This window comes from Asterias amurensis, chromosome 16, assembly GCF_032118995.1.
Source record: "Asterias amurensis chromosome 16, ASM3211899v1".
Taxonomy (NCBI): domain Eukaryota; kingdom Metazoa; phylum Echinodermata; class Asteroidea; order Forcipulatida; family Asteriidae; genus Asterias; species Asterias amurensis.
Genome location: NC_092663.1, coordinates 15,155,641 through 15,177,191, shown reverse-complemented (window position 1 = coordinate 15,177,191; position 21,551 = coordinate 15,155,641). Strand labels below are relative to the sequence as shown.

Below are 21,551 nucleotides of genomic sequence, written 5' to 3'. Positions count from 1 at the left end.
TGTTTGTTAAAAAAAAATGAGAACTATTTTTTCTGTGAAATATATATTTTCCTCAGAATTAAAGTAATTATATTCAAGTACACTGTACCTGAACACCTCAAAAACATAAAAGCTGCTTTCAGTTGTTGAATGACCAAAACTAAAGAAAAACAGTTCATGCTGAAAATTGAGCGTGTTTTTTCGCTATTTTTGTTTAAAAGTCACCTGGAAGTGGTATTTTTTCAAAATAAAGCTTTTGCCACTAATATATGTGTTTTGATGAGTGGAATGTGAATAAACAGTTAACTAAGGTTTTAAAAAATAAGTTCTTATGTGATTTACAAATTTAAGAGTAGACCCCGACCCGAGAGGGCGCTGTGCGTGACGTCAATCGAGGCAGACTTTGCCTGTAATGCGTATAGTAAACCCAATTGCTAAGTACATGTACGGAAAGTCGTGAGTTTGTATGTTTCAAAAAAAGATATATATATTTTTTTCCCGGCAATGCCGACCAGGTGTATTGCTGCTGAATGCAGAAAAACACTTTTGAAACGTACCAACTCACGACTTGGACGTACATGTACTTTGCACGTGTGTTTACTATACGCATTGCAGGCAAAGTCTGCCTCGATTGACGTCACAAAAGGGGTAGGCGGAGTCAGCCCCCCAAACAACTTTATATATTTTTTAAACATATAAATCGTGACAAACAATTACGAAAAAAATTGTTTTATTGTTCGTAAGCATATACTTATGTTTGAAAGAAAAAAATATATATTTCCAGGTGACTTTAAGTCCCAAATTATCACAGGTTTGTTAATAAATTTCATGTATGATAACACAATCTATTATGAATTTTTTGTCGGCTTTACCAATCCTGTATAATACCTTTAAAGACACTGGACACTCTTCGTCAAAGACTAGTCTTCATAGTTGGTGTAAAATATGCATAAAATAACAAACCTGTGAAAATTTGAGCTCAATTGGTCGTCGAAGTTGCGAGATAACAATGAAAGAAAAAACACCCTTGTCACACGAAGTTGTGTGCTTTTAGGTGGTTGATTTCAAGACCTCATTCTAAATCTGAGGTCTCGAAATCAAATTCGTGGAAAATTTCTTTCTCGAGAACTACGTCACTTCAGAGTGGGCGTTGGCCCGTTTCTCACAATGTTTTATACCATCAACATCTCCCCATTACCAATAGTGTCCACTGCCTTTAAGGGAATATGCTCATAATTTTTATAAAGTAATCGAACGTAGCTATATTTTATGGTAATCGAGGTGGCTGAAAGTATAACTAGGAAGCCCATTTCTGTTGGCGAATACTTGAACGCCGCTGGAACACTGTGTGATGTAGAGCAAAATACATTAATTATGGTAGTTTTGTAACAATTGTTAGTGCTCAACATTAAATGCTAAAAGTAAAATTAATATTTTCCATTATTTTGTTTTATTGGAATGACATAAAATGGACGAGAACAACTGTGTATTGATTCTCCATTTGTATTTTGTTTACACTAAACTTACACAGTTTGAAGATAATGATAGTAGAAAGCTTCCCTGAAAATACTACGTGCTGAGGTGCTGTAGTTTTGGGGAAATGAGTAAAACAATGTCATGAAAATAATTTTCGTCTCATGAGACGAAAATTATTTTAATCATTTACAAACGGATTTTCATGACATTGTTTTACTCATTTCCCAATAACTACAGCACCTCAGTAAGTAATATTTGAGAGGAAGCTTTCCACTATCATTATCTTCAAACCCTGTAAGTTTAATGTAAATCTATGGACATTTTTAAAAAGTACCCAAATCCTTTAAATCGTGAATAATTAACTGATTTTCAGCTCATTCTCGATCAATCTCCCTAGACAACCATTTTATACCGTATTATAGGAATTTTTGAGACAATGGAAGACACAATGCTATATGACACTAGGTTTTGGTAAATAATTTGTCTGTATATACATCCAAACAGGGCCCAATTTCATAGAGCTGCTAAGCACCAAAATTTGCTTAGCATGACATTTCTTCCTTCATAAAAACAGGATTATCAACTAAATTTCCATTTGTTGCATATTGCTTATTACTGGTATTCAGCTGTTGATTGCTTATCCTGAAAATCACGTGGAAATATGGCGGGTAATCCTGTTTTTATCAAGGGAGAAATGTCATGCTTAGCAAATTTTTGTGCTTAGCAGCTCTATGAAATTGGGCACTGATCAGTGCTCTTCTCCATCTTGGTCATGTTTATCGTATCGATTAAATGAATGCTAATAACCATTTTGCAAATAGGAACCAGACTATTTTGTTCTTCCAGCCTCGGATTCGGGTAATAAATTATTGATACTAATGGGAGAAATTCAAGATGGCTGCACCAATAGTGTCCACTGCCTTTAAGCCCATAGGTGTATATTAAGTAAAATGTAAAACTAACGTTTCAAAAAACGGGGTTTTTTGGGGGGTGGGGGGGATATCAAATAAGACCCTGTGAAATACAAATTATTCTGCTATACACGTACAGTTAGCACAACAATTTTACCCATCGTTAAGCAGCGCTATGAAATTGCGCCTAGATAAGGTGTAGGCGTAAATGCACTGGACATTTTGTAATTACTCAAAATGATTGTTTTAGCATAAAACCTTACTTGGTAACGAGTAATGCAGAGCTAAACAGCTCCCTCTGAAGTAACAAAGTTTTTGAGAAAGAAGTAATTTCTCACTTAAAAAATTATTTGAGTTGGATTTCGAGACCTCATAAGCATCTGAAAGCACACTGCAAATTGTGCACCAACGACGTTTTTTTCTTCCATTATTCTCTCGCAACTTCGACGACCAAAATAACGAGCTCAAATTTTCAAAGGTTGTATAAATTATTTAATGCATAATAGGCCTATGTTGAGATACACCAAGTGAACAGACTTACCATTAGTGAGTGTCAAGTGTGTCATTAAAAAATAAAAGTATGACTATAGACAATAGATAATTTGTACGTGTCCAGACATCATTGGGGACATAAATAATGGAAAAGGGCACGCGAATAATAAGTTAGCCGTGAACACTTACTGCACATGGGCCTAAGCGGTTGAATGGCACATTGTATTGTAAAATCGACCTTTTAGGCCTATACAATGCGAATAGGCCTATGACAATTATCGTAATAGCTCCCCCCACGCTAATGAGCCGCGCCATTGTATTCGCTTGCGAGGCGGTAAGTGGTTGCTGTGTAAAAATACATACATTAAAGCTAATGGAGTGACGTTGCCTTGGATTGGGCACGTTGGTCCGTGGAGGAATGGTTGGTCTATGAAAAGTGTTTGAAACCGTTTGTTATGATATGGTTAGAAAGATGTTTCAAAAGTAGAATGTGACGATCCTAACAAACACAATGCCTCGACATTGCGTGGTTCTCCTTTAACTTTGGCCATTTATGGGGTGCAAAACTTGACTCCACAAAATGGCGTGCGGTGGTAGTTCACGACGTTTAATCATTCTCAGCTCCCTACCCTGGGGAATAAACAGCCCCGAACTGCCGTGGCAGGCACTCCGAAGGCTTTTTCATACACAAAGTCAACCTCTACCCATTAAGTTATACCCCTGGGTTAAGATAAGCGATTATAGTAACGTTTCTTGCTCACGGACACAAGTGTCACAGACCGGGATTCGAACCAACACTTCGGTGAATCAGCACCAGAACTTGAAATCGATGCTCTAAACCACTCGGCCGTGACACTCTACAAATTCCACTGACCAATATTTTGTTTGGGAAAAGATTTTTTTTTTTACTGGGAATTTTCATAACTATTTTCTCCAAAAAGCACTTCGAGAGTTTTAACGACACAGTATGGTTAGCGCCTCTCCGCTATAAATAACTTCCTTCCATTTTTGTCAAAATAATAAGGGGATCCGAGAATTAGGCCGTGTCCGAAACGGCGACTTCGGCTACAGCTACGGCCAGATCGCGCGCGTCTGCTATATAATTCTTCAACACTGACAGACGCGCTGATCTAGCCGTAGCTGTAGCCGAAGTCGCCAATAGACTGTGCAAGTCTCGCGCGCACCGGAGCGAGAAAACACGACAACCGAAGAACTTAATTTTTTTATGAATCAAATCTTTGCTATAATTTTTTTTCTTAATGGCGAATCTGAACAAAAAAAAATACCCATTAGAGCTTGTTTAAATTAGTTTTAGCTTTTTAAACAAATACACAATTATCGGTTAAAGTCTATGTATAGACAAAAGTAAAACTCTGGGACAAGGATGTTTGTTTGATCTTAAATGTTTTGAAACCCCTTTTGTAAATCTACGCCCCAATGGAAACTACTGAAAGCTGGTTTATACGCGGACGCACGATGGTCGCAAGGGCGTTAGATAAACGCGTGACGCATTTTAAAGAGGAAGCCGACGCCTAAGCGACCAATGAAAAGGCTTTCCACCCTGCGCGGCCAAAACAAGCGTCTGCGTAAGTTTCGTGATCGGAGATGGGCACAAATTCTTAATTTTTTACAAGTAACCTGACCTGAGGTCAAGTTTAAATATCGGTTTTTCTTCGTTATTATGTTGACTTTATTTTTACTTTTATATATGTTGTTAATGAGTATTACATTTTTAACAACATATGTCATTTTTATGGTCATAAACTATATTAAACTAAAGTAATGGACGAAACAAAATCTCCCCAACGTAAAACCCCATAAGGTTGGGACCACAATGGTCCCGGAAGTTCAAATCTGCGCGAGACTTGCACAGTCTATTCGGACACGGCCTTAGAACCAACCAAATTAATGAATTGGCAGTCTAGATTCGCAAGAGGGCGCCCTTGTAAATTGTTCACTGTTCGCACCATAGAGTTATATAGACCTTTCTTTTGCAACGTCACAGCCCGAGTTTTTGCCAACCCAGATTGGAAAACTATGGAAAGCCATAACTGCAAATCAAGAAAAGATCGTTATTTTTGGTAACAATGTAACAAAATTTGTTGATTTTGTTTAAAACAAAACAACTTATTATGAGAGGTATTTTATTTAATTGAAAATTTGCAGAAAATGTTGAAGTTTGTTAAAACATCTGTTTTTACGATTTTAGTGTTTTACTAACATTCGGCCGACCATGCCAACCAAGGCGGTTTGTTTATCAACAAAAGAAAGGTCTATAGAGAGGTTTCGCGTGACGTCACAATCATCAGTTTTTGACACCCGCCGCCATGTTGAGTACTATTATCAGCTGGACTGTAATTAACGTAACGCATAAACGGTGCAAAAATCAAACCAAAGCAGTCCATCGATTATTTTGAACCAAGCAGGGCCTAGCAAAGGCTGGCAAACAATCTGAAATTGTTTAAACAGCCGCGGAGGACGACAAGGCATGGCTTAAATTAAAATGAGGAATTATCGGAATGGGCTTTGAAGAGAGCATCTCGACGACAAAGAAGAAGTTGCCTAAACACAGGACAAACAAATCGTCCACGTGTCAACATAATTATAAAAAAAAAATATGAATTTGAAGGAAACATTAATGAAACAATTTTCTTAGACAACCTATTCCTCTGGTTTCTGACATTTTAAAATATGAATGAAAGAAAGGGAACATTAAATTAGACGTTATCTTAAAGCATGGAGGAAACAAACCTTACTCATCAGCTGCCCCAGTGCAATTTGCTTGTTTTGTTACGGATATGTTGACACGCAGGTGCATATAGCAGCCAAGATAACATTGACTTAATTTTGTTGAGTCTTTTGAGATGACACTTGAGTTTTGAACTTCCATTCCAGTCCCAAATATGTTTTTGTTCAAGACACTAGACACTATTGGTAATTGTCAAAGACCAATCTTCTCACTTGGTGTATCTCAACATATTTTTATGCAGAAAATAACAAACCTGTGAAAAGTTGCGCTCAATTGATCGTCGAAGTTGCGAGGTAGCAATAAAAAAAAAAGTCGTGTGCTTTCAGATGCTTGATTTCGAGACCTTAAATTCTAAATCTGAGTTCTCCAAATCAAATTCGTGAAAAATTACTTCTCGAAAATTACGTTTCCTTCAGAGGGAGCCGTTTCTAATAATGTTTTATACTATCAACAGCTCCCCATTACTCGTTACCAAGTAAGGTTTTATGATAATAATTATTTTGAGTAATTGCCAATAGTGTCCAGTGCCTGTACCGTTGTTTTCTCTCTAATTGTACTCTTTTAAATTTAATTTTGACTTGGTTAAGACATCTTTGCTTTCTTCAATCTTGTCCTTTGTATATTGAAGTTTTTAATGTGTACATGACATGTACAAAATGTTTTTCGGCCTCTGGCTGAGAATATTTTTGTTTTATTGTGAATAAACCATCTAAAAATAAACCAAATCCCCATGCCAATGCATTTTTGTCAACGTGAATCGCCCCTTCAGATAGTTGAATCTAAAATATACCATAGTGCCGATGAAGGCAAGCCAAATACCGCACATTGCCGAAAACAAGTCATACATTAACTTTTTCGCTAAAATCCCAGTTCTGATTTGAACAAAAACAATTTGTTTTCTTCAGTGGTGGTACCGTGATGTGGTAGGTAGTTGGTAGCCATGCCCACGTCCATACAAAATAAATAATGTTTCGCAATAAGCGCGGCCTCAAGAGTAAAACTGCAAAGTTTGTTTACTTTCACGAGCAAATATTCCTCGATGTGCACCTTTACCTCCGTCACCCATCCAATTTGATTGTTTAGTGCATCAATGGACTTAAATGTGCTCAGAGTAACGGTATTTAATAACATCTGGCTACGACACTGCTGAGAAAAGTTCAATGTTTGGAGACCAATCGGCAGGTTTGCATTCATAATAATGGATCTTTGTTGTTTAAAAAAAATTTGTTTTAACGAGTGAATTCGTTAGTATTTTTCTCACAGTATCGACCGGCGTTGACTTGCATTATCCGGAGTTAAAGGAACACGTCGCATTGGATCGGTCGAGTTGGTCTTTGAAAAGCGTTTGTAACCGTTTTTTATAAAATGCATATGGGTAGAAAGATGTTGTAAAAGTAGAATACAATGATCCACACAAACATGCCTCGAAATTGCGTGGTTTTCCTTTTACCTTGTCGACTAACACGTCGGCCATTATGGGGGTCAAAATTTTGACTCCCATAAATGGCCGACCATGTAATTAGTTCGCACAGTAGAAGGAAAACCACGCAATTGCGAGGCAAACTTGTGTGGATCATTGTATTCTACTTTAAAATATCTTTCCAACCACATGCATTTTATAAAAAACGGTTACAAACGCTTTTGTTTTGACCAACTCGTCCGATCCAAGGAAACGTGTTCCTTTAATATTATGTGCCTGAAGTAATTCAATTGTTTTACTAAGTAAAATACTGAAAGAAACCTTCACCAAATATTTGTCTATCGGAGAAAAACCAACTTTCTCGGTTACAAACGTGCGTCTGCTGTTGCGAGCAGACGATCCGACGCGTTACCAACAGAAATAGTACTCAACATGGCCGACGGCGCGCACAACGAACTTTTTGCGGGGTCACGCAACCTCTCTATATAAGAACTAGAGGGCGCACGAGTTATGCTTCGTGCACAAACGCCACGGGACCGCAAGATGACAAGCGCGTCATTCTGCACGCGCGTTGAATATGAAATACACGTTTGATTTTTTTTTTATTGAACGCTCGCGCGATGCTGTTTGTTCAACTTACAAAATGGCCGCACAAACACACGCTGTGAGATAGCTGTTTTGTCAACTTAGAAAATGGCCGCCTGCGCGCATGCCGGAGCGCGTATATAGACCTTTCTTTTGCAACGTCACGGCCCGAGTTTTTGCCAACCCAGATTGGAAAACTATGGAAAGCCGTAAGTGCAAATTAAGAAAAGATCGCTCATTTTGTAACAATGTTACAAAATTTGTTGATTTTGTTCAAAACAAAACAAATAATTATGAGAGGTATTTTGTTTAATTGAAAGTTTCAGAAAATGTTGAATTTGGTTAAACCATCTGTTTTTAAGATTTAGTGTTTTACTTACATTCGGCCGACCATGCCAACCAAGGCGGTTTGTTTATCAACAAAAGAGAGGTCTATAGGCCAGTGCGCCCTCTAGTTCTTATTAACTCTATGGTTCGCACGGCCGGACGGTCGACTCGACTCGATGTAACGAAACTTCGATCAATCAGTTCTACCTTGGAGTTGGTAGACCGAAGACTTAATCACTCGATTGTGGCCATAGCCAAGGAAATTAAACCTGTTCCTATTGGAAAGTGAACGTAAGTTGTTGACTTTTTCTTGATTTACTTGGGTTAAGTTTTGATTGTTTACAATGAAAGTTTTTGTTTACTATTCTTCTTACTTTCTACGATCGCTGGAAATCTTCTTTAAAGAGAATGAGCTTGAGAACGAGTGTCTGCGAATCGAAAAAGTTTGCTCAAGAAACGTGGCGGTTGGTAAGGGTTGGTTTGGGCCGGGGTTGTGGTGTGGGGGTACTGTCATTTACCGTGGCGGATCAACCAGTTAAACACAATGAACATTATACCTGACATACAACTTGACCGAGTTGAGTTAAACATGTTTTAAGGGACATGTAGTCTTTAGGCCTATTCATTAAAAAATCCTTTTGGTTAAAGTGAAAAAGTTGTGGCAGGACTGAAAGTTTTCCTTCTTGTGTGTAACTAATACTGTAAGTGTAATATACACAGAAAGTCTATTTGGTTTTAATCAAATGTAATTGAAGAAGGAGGTTGGGTGGTGAGTACTTCTTGAAGGGGGAGCCTTGTACTACGTAGAAGTATAGTTTCTAGAAATAGGTGTTGAGATAAACTGTAGTGTTTCAACAGTGGACTTTACCCAATGGCAACTTTTATATCATCAAATTTAAAAAAGTGTCAATACAAAAAAGTTGTTTGTTTGATAATTCACTTGACCCTTTCAGATTCTGCTGCTGGTCATTTTGTTGTAAATAATATTTGTATACCAATAAACAAAATCAATTAATAATAACAAGCAGTCATCATTTTTTTAGGGTCCGGCATTAAATTATAATTATGGAAACACAACTCATAGCCATGTAACAGGCTAAGACTTTTCACACCTTATTTTGACCTTTTTTCTGGTTGAGTTGGTCTTTTTATAAAAAAAGCTGATTTGTTTGTGAATCGATTCCATATATAACGTGCACCTCATACACTCAATTTGTTGGTTTTCAATTGAACAAAATGAATACAAGATTTAACATTGTTCAGCCAGGGTTGTCAATTGACGATTAAGTGAATTTAGGCCTATAAGCTCATGCTAGAGCACTTTTCAAGGGATTTTTTATAATTGTGACGACAGCCAATGTCTCTCATTCAAACACTGGTTTAAAGGAACACATTGCCTTGGATCGGACGAGTTGGTCGATAAAAAGTGTTTGTAACTGTTTGTTATAAAATGCATATATGGTTGGTTAAAACATGGAGGTAGGATAATCCTACCTCCATGGTTAAAAGTAGAATACAATGATCCACACAAATGTGCCTCGAAATTGCATGGTTTTCCTTTTACTGTGCGAACTAACAAGGTTGGCCTGTTATGGCCAACCATGTTAGTTGACGAGGTTAAAGGGAAAACGTGCAATTTTGAGGCAAATTTGTGTGGATCATTGTATTCTACTTTTACAACATCTTTCTACCCATAGCCTATGCATTTTTATAACAAACGGTTACAAACGTTTTTCAAAGACCAACTCGACTGATCCAGCGTGTTCATTCAATGTTTATGAATACTAATTGCCCAAATCATGAAATTTCAGTAACTTCATGACAACTGTATTTATGTTAGTTAGTCATATTAATTTTTGTTTTTTTACCCATATACCGATGTGTGTTAGCACTGTATACTCAGTACTTTCCCGAGTCCTGTGAAAAAATATCACAGGCTTGTTACTCGGGTGGGATTCGAACCCACGACCCTTGCAACTCTAGAGCAGTGTCTTACCAACTAAACTACCGAGGTTGCCCGGTAGCTAGAGGCAGTTTCGAATCCTATGTTTTGGCAGCGGGTACCGCAACGATATAATAGATGTTAAATTTGCATCAGGATAAAGAATATTAATTTTTTTTTTTTTTTTTTTACCCATACACCGATGTGTGTTAGCACTGTTTACTCAGTACTTTCCCGAGTCAAAAAAAAAAAAAAAAAAAATTAATATTAGTTAGTCATTGTAAATTCATTAGTTAGCTTGGTAGGATTCGAACTCACAACATTGTATTTGATGATGCCCTTTAGTCTGAAAAAACCACTGGACCATTAGTCCACCAGGGCCTTTAGAGCCTTTTCCTTCAATGTTTACTTCGTGGGATATTCTTCCATGAGGTGATGTTATCCAGTAACTGTTTTCGTTTCCTTTTTTGAACGAATTTAATCTGTTCAATGCTGAGTATGTTTTGCATTGACGCAGTTCAGTGACCAAGTGAATTGCAGATGTGTTGCTTTCATTTTGTCATTGAATAGGAAATCCCAATATAAAGTTTCACCTTGGTAGAATAAACTTTGAAGCTGTTAATAGACATTGTAATTTGAGATACATAATAACAAGAAATAAACCGCAACCTTTGAACCTCACTCTGGTATGTTTTGAACATTTTAAGCTGCATGTTAAAGGCAGTGGGCACTATTGGTAATTGCTCAAAATAATTATTAAATCATACAAGTTTAAAACCTTTCTTGGTAACGAGTAATGGGGAGAGGTTGATGGTATAAAACATTGTGAGAAACGGCTCCCTCTGAAGTGCCATAGTTTTTGAGAAAGAAGAAATTTTCCACAAATTTGATTTCGGGACCTCAGATTTAGAACTTGAGGTCTCGAAATCAATCATCTTAAAGCACACAACTTCGTGTGACAAGGGTGTTTTTTTCTTCTTTCATTAATATCAACCTCGATGACCGATTGAGCTCAAATTTTCACAGGTTTGAAAATGCATATGTGAGATACACCAACTGTGAAGGCTAGTCTTCAACAATTACCAATAGTGTCCACTGCCTTTAAAGACACTGGACACTATTGTTAATTGTCAAAGACTACTCTTCACAGTTGGTGTATCTCAACATATGCATAAAATAAAAAAGCTGTGACAATAATATATGAGCTCAATCGGTCGTCGAAGTTGCAAGAGAATAATGAGAAAAACACCGTTTTCGCACAGTTGTGTGCTTTCAGATATTCAAGACCTCAGCCGAGGTCTCAATTCAAGACCTCAGCCGAGGTCTCAATTCAAGACCTCAGCCGAGATCTCAATTCGATTCAAGTATTTTTGAATTTACTTCTTTCTGAAAAACTGTTACCATCAACAGCTCTCTATTGCTTGTTACCAAGTAAGTTTTTAGGCCAACAATTGATTTGAGTAATTACCAATAGTGTCCACTGTACAGTGCTTTTAAGAGTGACCTGCAGTCAGCTTGTTATTTCACTAGTCCAACAGCTTTTACCCTGGTCAACATTTTTAGGTTTTCAGGTAGAAAATATTGGTTTATAAAATTTCCGATTTTTTTTCTTGTTTTTTTCTCTGCAGATTTGCTCAGTCCACAACATGGATTCAACTACCAATAGTAGTTGTGTTGAGTTATACCCATCAATTTCTGAAGACAAAAGCAAGGTAAAATGAACTCCTTTATTATCAATTGTTGTGTTTCATAACTTTAGAAAGTTACTCTTCCCGTCCCTGTTCAGCCTGATCTCTGTCTTTATTTTATCGCAAAGTTATTACTTGTGCTTTTTAAAACCAGCAAAGCCAGGTCATAAAAATAAATAGCAAACTTGCGGTAAGAACTATGTGTATAAAGATCTCTTTTGTGTGAGTGTTGGCTCTAAGAAAAGCTTGTGTGGTCTCGACACTTCGAACATCAGTATCTGCTCGTCTTTAGGAGCCAGGTCAGTTCGGGGGACAAAAAAAGAGAATAATAACACAAAGATTTCATAATCTTTCTAAAAGGAACATTACAGAATTGTTTTTTTTTTAGTAACAAAACAGTTGCTGGCAGTGTAAGCACATTATAATGTAACATAAACTGACAAACCTGTAGAAGTTTGAGATCAATTGGCCGTCTGGGTCACGAGAGAATTGTGAAAAACCGATTCCAAATTTTGCACTGCATCAATGCCAAAATTAAAATGAACTAAACGCTCCCTGGGCCATAAAATTTCTCATCAATTGTGACATTTCATACAGAAATATTTCAAGGGATGTTTTCGACTATGATAATCATTAGACCGTGTAAGTTTTATGTAAATCTGTGATCTTCACTATTTGTGTGTTTTACCAATTCTGTAAAGTTCCTTTAATGCCACTGCAGTGGTACGGCTGTTTGTTGCACATTGCATTTATTATTAACCTGCAAAATTTCAACTAATTGAACACAAGCTACGACTATACCATATGGTGTAAAGGTTTATTTATTGACTATACCTTCAAGGTTCCTAAGAATCAATTTTTAATTGAAGAACAGACAAAAGAAAACAGAACCACACCTTCAAGCGTTTCATAATCTTTCTAGGTAATTCATCTACATCCGGTAAACAAAGTATTGGTTGGCACATTATCAGGCCTGATGCTTCACGGAGGCAACGAAGGGGATTGCCTCCGTTCCCCTTGGTGTTTGCCTTGGTGCCCTGGAAATGCTCTGATGCTTCACGGAGGCAACGAAGGGGATTGCCTCCATGCCCCTTGGTCATTGCCTAGGTGCCCTGGATATGCTCTAGTAGAAATTTACATTTTTCTTAGGGTGCACTTTACTAGGAGAAAATGCCTTGGTGCCCTCGCAAAAATGAAGCATACATGTACTGAATTAATGTTAAAATGGGGACAATTGTTACATTTTAGTTTATGGAATGTATCAAATTGTCACTTATGATAGTAAGAATGTTTATTGTTGATAAAGAAGACATTTTTGTTGTTGCATTGCATAGCAAGGTTGCACAATATTGATCTCTTTGTCTGGAGAGTTGTAACAGAGGTGTGCATAACACGTTAATTGAAGACGCTTCTCCTAATTATGATGATAAAAGGTCAACTTAAGGACAATTTATACCTTCGGTTTTTGGAACTTTTTTTTTAACCAGTTGATTGTTTTAATCCAGAAACAATTATTGTTTACAACAAAATTAACCTGAGGGGATTTCATTTCAAAAGGTTGTGAGTTATCGGCAAAACCCCGGTGCAAATATATTCATGTTGCAGGAAGATAAACCCCATAGGAGTACACCGCCCAAAAAGCGCTACTGCGTCAGGAATAACATTTTTAGGGATAACCCCGGTTCATACTTCCTGCGAATTCGAACGCGATGCGAATTTGACGTCACACCCTCCTTTTGCAGCGATTATAGCTTATTAACTTTGAGAGCAGCAGGGGGTGATCGTATAAATAAAACCCCTTTGTGTTCAGACAACACTGAGTTAAACTCGATCCGGTAAATCTTTGGTTTTAAGAGGTCAAAGAAAATGCGACCCCGTTACTCTAACATCCTGTTTATTGTCTTGGTCACCGTGTGTTTACGTAATGATTACGGAGGTCAACGGGTCGCCTGTTGTGAGTTAAACCGGATGTGGTCTTTTTTATTCTGTCCACACGCAGTGTTAAAAGATAAACCCAAAGTGGTCTAAAGATAAACCCCCTCCCTGGACGGTTTATCTTTTGTGGGTTGAACTCAATTCGGACTAACTTTAGATCCGTTCAGACACACAGAGTTGAACTCGATCGAGTTGAACCATGAGTTAAACCAACTTTAGTACCGTTTCTGAACCCACCTGAGTAAACTTACAGGTCTGTAGATGAGTAGTGAATAACAATTGCAGATGAATAGCTGTCTGATGTGAACAAAATCCCCTTTTCTTGGAAGTGTTTGCTCTGGTGTTTAAACAAAGTACTGCCGTTTCATTGTGTGCTCTTCACATCCCCAAGACGAGATGGGATCACCATCACTTTAAAGGCACTGGACAGGACTGGTAATTACTCACACTTACTTGGTAACAAGCAGCGGAAAGCTATTGATAGTATAAAAACATTGTGAGAAACAGCTCCCTCTGAATTAACGTAGTTATAGAGTAAGAAGTAATTTCCCACGAACTTGATTTTGGAACCTCAGATTTAGAATTTGAGGTCTCGAAATCAACCATCTTGAAAGCACACAACCTCGTGTGACAAGGGTGTTTCGCAACTTCGACGACCGCTTGAGCTCAAATTGTCACAGATTTGTTATATTATGCATTTATGTTGAGATACACCAAGTGAAAAGACTGGTCTTTGACAATTACCAGTAGTGTCCAGAGTATTAAAATAAAGTACAGCCGTTTCATTGTGCGCTCTTCAACTCCTGAAGACATGATAAGAACACCCAAAACATGACCAGACAAGATTCTATTGGTTTTTTTTCAATCAACTCTTTACCCTTATAAACAAGGAAGACTTTAGACTCGTTACAAGTCAGTGACTGAGGGCTTGATTTTTTTTTGGGGGGGGGGGCAAGGGGTGGGGGTGGGAATCCATAAGACAATGGGCTCAGATCAAACATTTTACTTGGCCCTGGCCAGAGTTTATTTTATAAGACCATAATCAAAATGAGTTGTACAAACTCTTAGAGAGCATCTATTTCATTTGTGTTTTATGTGTTAGTATATTCTGAGACTCTTGTTTCAGATAATTGCCACATTCACAGTCAGTATTTTTTTCCTAAAGATACTAGTACATAAACAGGCATTTATTAAGTTTTAAAAACGTAAGACCACCCGGCTTGTCCCATTAGCCTTTGTGTGGAATGGCTGACAATATATTGAAGGAGTACAGTATTTGGTTAATTGAGCCCTCCATGTTTTTTTCAAGTACTTGCAGACAAATAAACCCATACTAAAGAGAATGCCCTAGAGTAATGTGCCCGGACTGTGTGCCCACCATATCTCAAAACGTCCGCGTGAGTTTACTGGCTGAATAATAAAATCACAGGCCTCGGGCCTTGCCTGTTGTTACCCATAAACCTACTCATCAGTTATTTATAAGTAAGCACTTCTAAGGCTCGCTGAAGATTTAAATTAGAAAGACCTATCACTATTCACACAACTTGTGTAAATTGAGTTTGCCAAATCTGTAAATTGGGTTTCCAAGTGGAGTTGAAAAGAATTGTTTGGCCTTTGGCCAGGTACTCAGGGTCACGCAAGCTCAGAGAATTTTGTTCCAGGTAACTCACACTTTTGAATAGTTAAAGGATGATTCAATTATGTCCCTCTGACCTAGTAATACGACAAACAGCCCGAACAATCACACAAGGTCAAGCGTCTTTTGAAGTGGGTATTTTGAAGGCCCAACAGAAGTGTACAATACAATACCAAACCCTCTCAAATTTCCGGATCATCTATCATTACTTTTAACGCCTGGTTCGGTTTGGGCTCTCTTTAAAAGTAAACAGCAAAGGTGGTAGTTTTGTGGCATGGAATACTAATAGAAGAAGAAGAAAAAAACACTTACATTTGAAAAGAAAAACGGCAACAAATAAACGGCGACTTTAGTCAATGTTTTTTTTTTTTTTTTACCCAATTCAAGCTGCTTTTTGTGGTTGAATACAAAAAAAGAAGAGTTCTTCATTTTAAAGGAAAGTGACAACAAACAAACTTCACTGAGGCGATAAAAGCTGTCTTATACAAATAATAAACAACAGGTTGTTTTTTGCCCAATCTTAGCTGCATTTTGTGCGAGCAAAAAAAAGAGTTGTTACATTTTAGGCTGAGTAAAAAACAAACATGTTTCACGTCTGGGTTTTTCAAAAAAAAGAGGAAGAGGGGCTTTTTTTAAATTTTTTATTTCAAGATGACCCCATTCTTTGTTCAAATGTCAAATATCCATTGTTTTTTCTGCTGCTGAAATACACAAAACATAAATGAAACAATTTAGTTGAGGCATTCAACGACATTCAGATTGTTTTTGCTGAGATCATGAAAAATAACCCTATTTAAAAAATAAAAATAAAAATAAAAATAAAAAATGTGCATAAAAAAATGTGCATAAAAAATAAAATAAAAAAGGAGGCGGCCTGTAAAAAGCAAGCGGGCGGGGACGCTAAACATGTTTCTTTTTTTACTTGGCCTTAAAGAAAAGTGGCACTAATTAAAACTTTGGTTATAGGTGGTTATCTCTAATCCGTGTTAATAGAAGTGAGGCTGAACCACAGAGGACCTGGTAAGGTTTCAACGCGGTTCGAAGTGGAGGTAGTATGAAAAGGCCTCCAGTTCTGTTGGGCTTCTACACAAACACATGCATCAACAAATTTAACTTTGTAAAGCAGGTGTTAAATATCTGGGCTCTCACTACTACTAAGGGTGCGTTCAGACACGGTACTAAAGTTGGTTTAACTCATGGTTCAACTCGATCGCGTTCAACTCAGTGTGTCTGAACGGATCTAAAGTAAATCCGAATTGAGTTCAACCCACAAAAGATAAACCGTCCAGGGAGGGGGTTTATCTTTAGACCGCTTCGGGTTTATCTCAAAACACTGTGTGTGGACAGAATAAAAAAAGACCACATCCTCCGTAATCATTCCGTAAACACACGTTGACCAATGAACAGGACAATAAACAGGATGTTAGAGTAACGGGGTCGCGTTTTCTTTTACCTCTTAAAACCAAAGATAAACCGGATCGGGTTTAACTCAGTGCTGTCTGATGCAAAGGGGTTTTATTTTTACGATCACCCCCTGCTGCTTGTAAAAGTTAAACCTGTTCAGGTCTAACTTTACGCTGTCTGAACATGTTGTAAAAGACTTCTGAAGTACCCCTATCAAACTGCCTGGAGGTATATTATCTTACATGTAAACAGAGTTGTGTGGTCGTAACTGTATTTTTATTTATTTATTTATTTATTTTTTTTTTTTTTTTGGGGGGGGGAGTTGACACTCTTGGGTCATCAGGCTTGTTTTTGTCATGGTTGTGTTTGCTTTCAAAATGCAGGGCTTGAAATGTGCACTGGACCACAGTTCAATTCAGTTCAATTTATTTATTGACTTCATTGAGGAGTAGAAGTAAAAAGTGAAAATTGTTTCCCTTGTGTGCACTTAAACACATTTCCCATTGACTTAAATTAATCTTTAAATAAAAATGATTAATTGTAAATAAATATTGCCTTGCCCTTTTATAGATGAGAATTCTACCTGCATTAATCATCAAAAGATCTGATTCACAAAACGCAAGGTCCTTATGATTTTTTTTTCCTTGACGAGTTTCCTTTAGTTTGATTACAAACAAAACCAATTGTGTGTCAACTTCCTTCCGTCCACTAATTTGACACCTTTTGCGTGAAAACTCACGTACAACACGCACACAAAGTGCTACTTTGTACACGACAAACAAAATTGTGACAGAAATTTCTATACGAAAGATAAGTTGTTATAAAGAATAATAATAATAGTACCAAAACTTTTATAGAGTGCCTTAAATATGTTGGTTTGCAGTTGTAAAAACTAAGGGTACAGTTGTAAGGTCAAATTAAAATGATTTGGGGGGTCAAACAAAGAATTGACTAGAGTGGGATTCGAACCAACGACCTCCGGATTAACGTGCCGGCGCTCTACCAACTGAGCTATCTAGCCCTATATTGGCATGTCCTATTCTGTCAATATCTTTGCTCGGGGTGCCAGTCAGAAGCAATACAACCGTTAACTGCCATGTTGCCAGGAATCCCTTTTGGTATTGACAAATTACAATATAAGAAACTGAATTATAACAGTAGGAGTAAACGTCTTAATAACATTCAACCTGTAATGCAGAAATCTCAGTTAGTACGCATCCTGTGAAAGTGAATTTATTTCGTCTGAAATGCCCCCATTAAAGGAACACGTTGCCTTGGATCGGACGAGTTGGTCAAAACAAAAGCATTTGTAACCGTTTTGTATATAATGCATATGGTTGGAAAGATGTTTTAAAATTAGAATACAATGATCCACACAAATTTGCCTCGAAATTGCGTGGGTTTCCTTCTACTGTGCGAACTAACACGGTCGGCCATTTATGGGAGTCAAAATTTTGACCCCCATAAATGGCCGACGTGTTAGTCGAGGAGGTAAAAGGAAAACCACGCAATTTCGAGGCATGTTTGTGTGGATCATTGTATTCTACTTTTACAACATCTTTCTACCCATATGCATTTTATAAAAAACGGTTACAAATGCTTTTCAAAGACAAACTCGACCGATCCAAGGCAACGTGTTCCTTTAAGGAGAATTCAAAAACAACTTTAAATCTAATAGATGTTAAATTGGCATCAGGGATAAAGAATAGTAATTTTTTTTTTACCCATACACCGATGTGTGTTAGCACTGTTTACTCAGTACTTTCCCTGAGTCCTGCGAAAAAAATATAACAGGCTTTTTTACTCGGGTTTGATTCGAACCCATGACCCTTGCAATTTTAGATCAGTGTCTTACCAACTAGACTACTGAGATCGCCTGGTAGCTGGAGGCAGTTCGAATCCTATGAAAAGCGGTTTATGCATGAATAATTTCTTAGAGTTGATGTCTGTTTATGAGTGCAAACCTGGAAATATTGTTTCTCCCACTTTGCCAGGACAGGTGTGAAACTTCCCAAGTATTTTTGTCCAGTGTGAAAGGGGCTTAAGATTAAGATAGAGCTTTTGTGTCCATAGAGCTGAGCCCAATCTCATGAGGTCTGTAAGCACAAAAATTTGCTTAGCATGAAATTTCTTCTTAAAAGACACTGGACACTATTGGTCTTCTCACTTAGTGTATCTCAACATGCATAAAACAACAGACCTGTGAAAATTTGAGCTCAATCAGTTGTTGAAGTTGCGAAATAATAATGAAAAAAAAAAACACCCTTGTCGCTTCCATCCCCCAAAAAGCAAAAAGCTTAGCTTGACAGCTTTTCTTTGAAGCTGTGTAAGTGATGACACTACAATTGTAATCAAGAGTAAATGACCATGTAATTCTTCTTCTTAAAATCTATTTTATCATTACACTTTTGCTTACTTTTCCCCGCTAAAAATAAGCACTCAAATTCCGCTTAAATAAAGTAGGTCAATAGCTTATGAAATTCGGGGTCTGGTGAGCTTGATAAACGAATAAACCCTCCACACTTTCCTGATCTATTCAGAGATAAGCAGGGGTCATTTTCTCTAGAACTCCCTGCTGTACAGCTGTACTTTGACCTCATCGCCCCATTGTTAAAATTTTTGCCAAGGTAAAATCAATCGAAACCCTCCTGTGCTGGGAAACGATTGACCGAAGTTTGAGGCTGTCTGGGATAAGGATTTAATTAAAAAGGAGCTGGGACATCAAAACAATAGCATTTTGTCTTCTTGGCGGTAAAAACAATCGTTAACTGGGTGGAGCTAAGCTGAACCTTTGACTTTAGTTAACTCTGGACTTGGAGACTCCATGACAGGAACTTGTTTGTGATAATATCTTTGAGAAGCAAATATCCTGTTTGAAAAACCATGATTGATAATAAGTATACAGTAAGTCAAAGTAATATTTATTTGTACAACCTGGTGTACCTGGTTATGGTTTTTTTGTGCCCTCGAGAAAAAAACATGGAAGTAAAATAAGAATGGGATGGTGCAACACAGTATGTATTCACAAGCATTTTACATTGATAGTATCTTTCTTTGAGAAGCAAATATCCTGTTTAAAAACTATGATTGATAATGAGTATACCTTAAGTCACGGCAATATTTATTTGTACAATCTGTTGTACTTGGTAGGCCCTATGTTTTTGTTTTGCCCTCTAGGAAAAACATTGAAGTGAAATAAGAATGGGATGGTGCAACACAGTATGTATTCTCAATCATTTTACATTGATAGTATCTTTCTTTGAGAAGCAAATCCTGTTTAAAAACCATGATTGATAGTAAGTATACAGTAAGTCAAAGTAATATTTATTTGTACAACCTGGTTATGTTTTGTTGTGCCCTCGAGAAAAAACATGAAAGTAAATGGGATTGGGATGGTGCAACACAGTATGTATTCGCGAGCAATTTACATTGATAGTATATTTCTTTGAGAAGCAAATATCCTGTTTAAAAACCAGGATTGATAATAATTATACAGTAAGTCAAAGTAATATTTATGTGTATAACCTGATGTACATGTACCTGGTTATGTTTCTGTTTTGCCCTCGAAGAAAAACATGGAAGTAGAATAGAATGGTGCAGCGCAGTATACACGTTTTTACTTTGTTTCCTGTAGTCTTTAAACTAAAAAGGAATAATAATAAAATACAGAGTATTTACATTAATGCATTGATAATATCTTTGAGAAGCAAATATCTTGTTTAAAGGAACACGTTGCCTTGGATCGGTCGAGTTGGTCTTTGAAAAGCGTTTGTAACCGTTTTTTTATAAAATGCATATGGGTAGAAAGATGTTGTAAAAGTAGAATACAATACGATGCCTCGAAATTGAACGGTTTTCCTTTTACCTCGTCGAGTAACACGGTCGGCCATTTATCGAGAGTCAAATTTTTGGTTTGTAAAGTAAAAGGAAAACCACGCAGTTTCGAGGCAAAACTTGTGTGGATCATTATATTCTACTTTTAAAACATCTTACCAACCATATGCATTTTATAACAAATGGTTTCAAACGCTTTTTAGACCAACTCGTCCGATCCAAGGCAACGTGTTCCTTTAAATGAATCATGTTTGATAATAAGTATACAGTAAGTTTTAAGCAATATTTAGTTGTACAATGGTTATGTTTTTGTTTTCCCCTTGAACAGAAAACCATGAAAGTAGAATAAGAATGGGATGTTCCAGGGTTGTATCACTTCAGTGATATTCACACGACAGAAGTTAAACTGGAGTCCCTTGCTTAATTTTAGCATGGTTGTAAAAATGAAGTTATTATTGACAAGATTTTGCAAAAGAACTTGGACAGTAGAAAAAAACCGATTGCTGTCCTTTCACACAAGGTACATTTTGTAAATTTTACAACAATGCTACAATTCAGCAAGGGACCCTTGTTAAATTGCTTTAGTGTGAAAGGAGCCTTTGTGAATGTAAATCACCCCTTTCGTTTTAAACACACAATTAAAAGCTTCTTTTTTCCACCAACCCGGTTCAGTAAACTCTTTTTTAGCTGCTTGAATTCTATCTCGCCTTTACATGTACAATAGATAAAGCTCCACTTCTGGCACTCTCTTATCTTAGGTGGGAACTGAACAAGTGTCCTACCATATTCTTGACCAGGCAGATATATCTTTGGTTTTAGGAACCATTCAATTGTTTTAATCTGATGTGAAAATTTCTTGTCCAAAAGGTGGTTGTGTTTTTTTCGCGATAGGCCTCTTGCTGAAAATTCTTAGCGGTTATGTCCACGCCTTAAAGATTAATCTCTCATGCGAATAGGCCATCACAGTCTGAGAAATGTATTAGTAGTAATGGTTCTCAGGTACAACTATTTGGGCATAAAAACCTGATACCTTTTTACATACCACATATCTTCGAAGTGAAATATTCCGTTCCTTACACTATCTAAGCTGCTGTAAGTTTCTTAACCAAAAGTTTTAATTACCGTTATTTTTAAGAGTCAATTACTAAATGTATACCTTTCCTTTAACCACTT

The 21,551-nt window shown here is 37.1% G+C and overlaps 1 protein-coding gene across 2 annotated transcripts in view; it reads left to right on the top strand.

The window, feature by feature from the left end:
- The first annotated feature begins 8,078 nt into the window (after positions 1-8,078).
- The window catches only part of LOC139948741 (solute carrier family 23 member 1-like), a 47,470-nt gene continuing 33,997 nt past the window's right edge, over positions 8,079-21,551 (top strand). For both annotated transcript variants that reach the window (XM_071947039.1, XM_071947037.1), the window contains exons 1-2: positions 8,079-8,230; positions 11,510-11,593. In XM_071947039.1, coding sequence (XP_071803140.1) covers positions 11,528-11,593 — 66 coding nt within the window. In that variant the 5' untranslated portion in view covers positions 8,079-8,230; positions 11,510-11,527. The remainder of the gene's footprint in view (positions 8,231-11,509; positions 11,594-21,551) is intronic.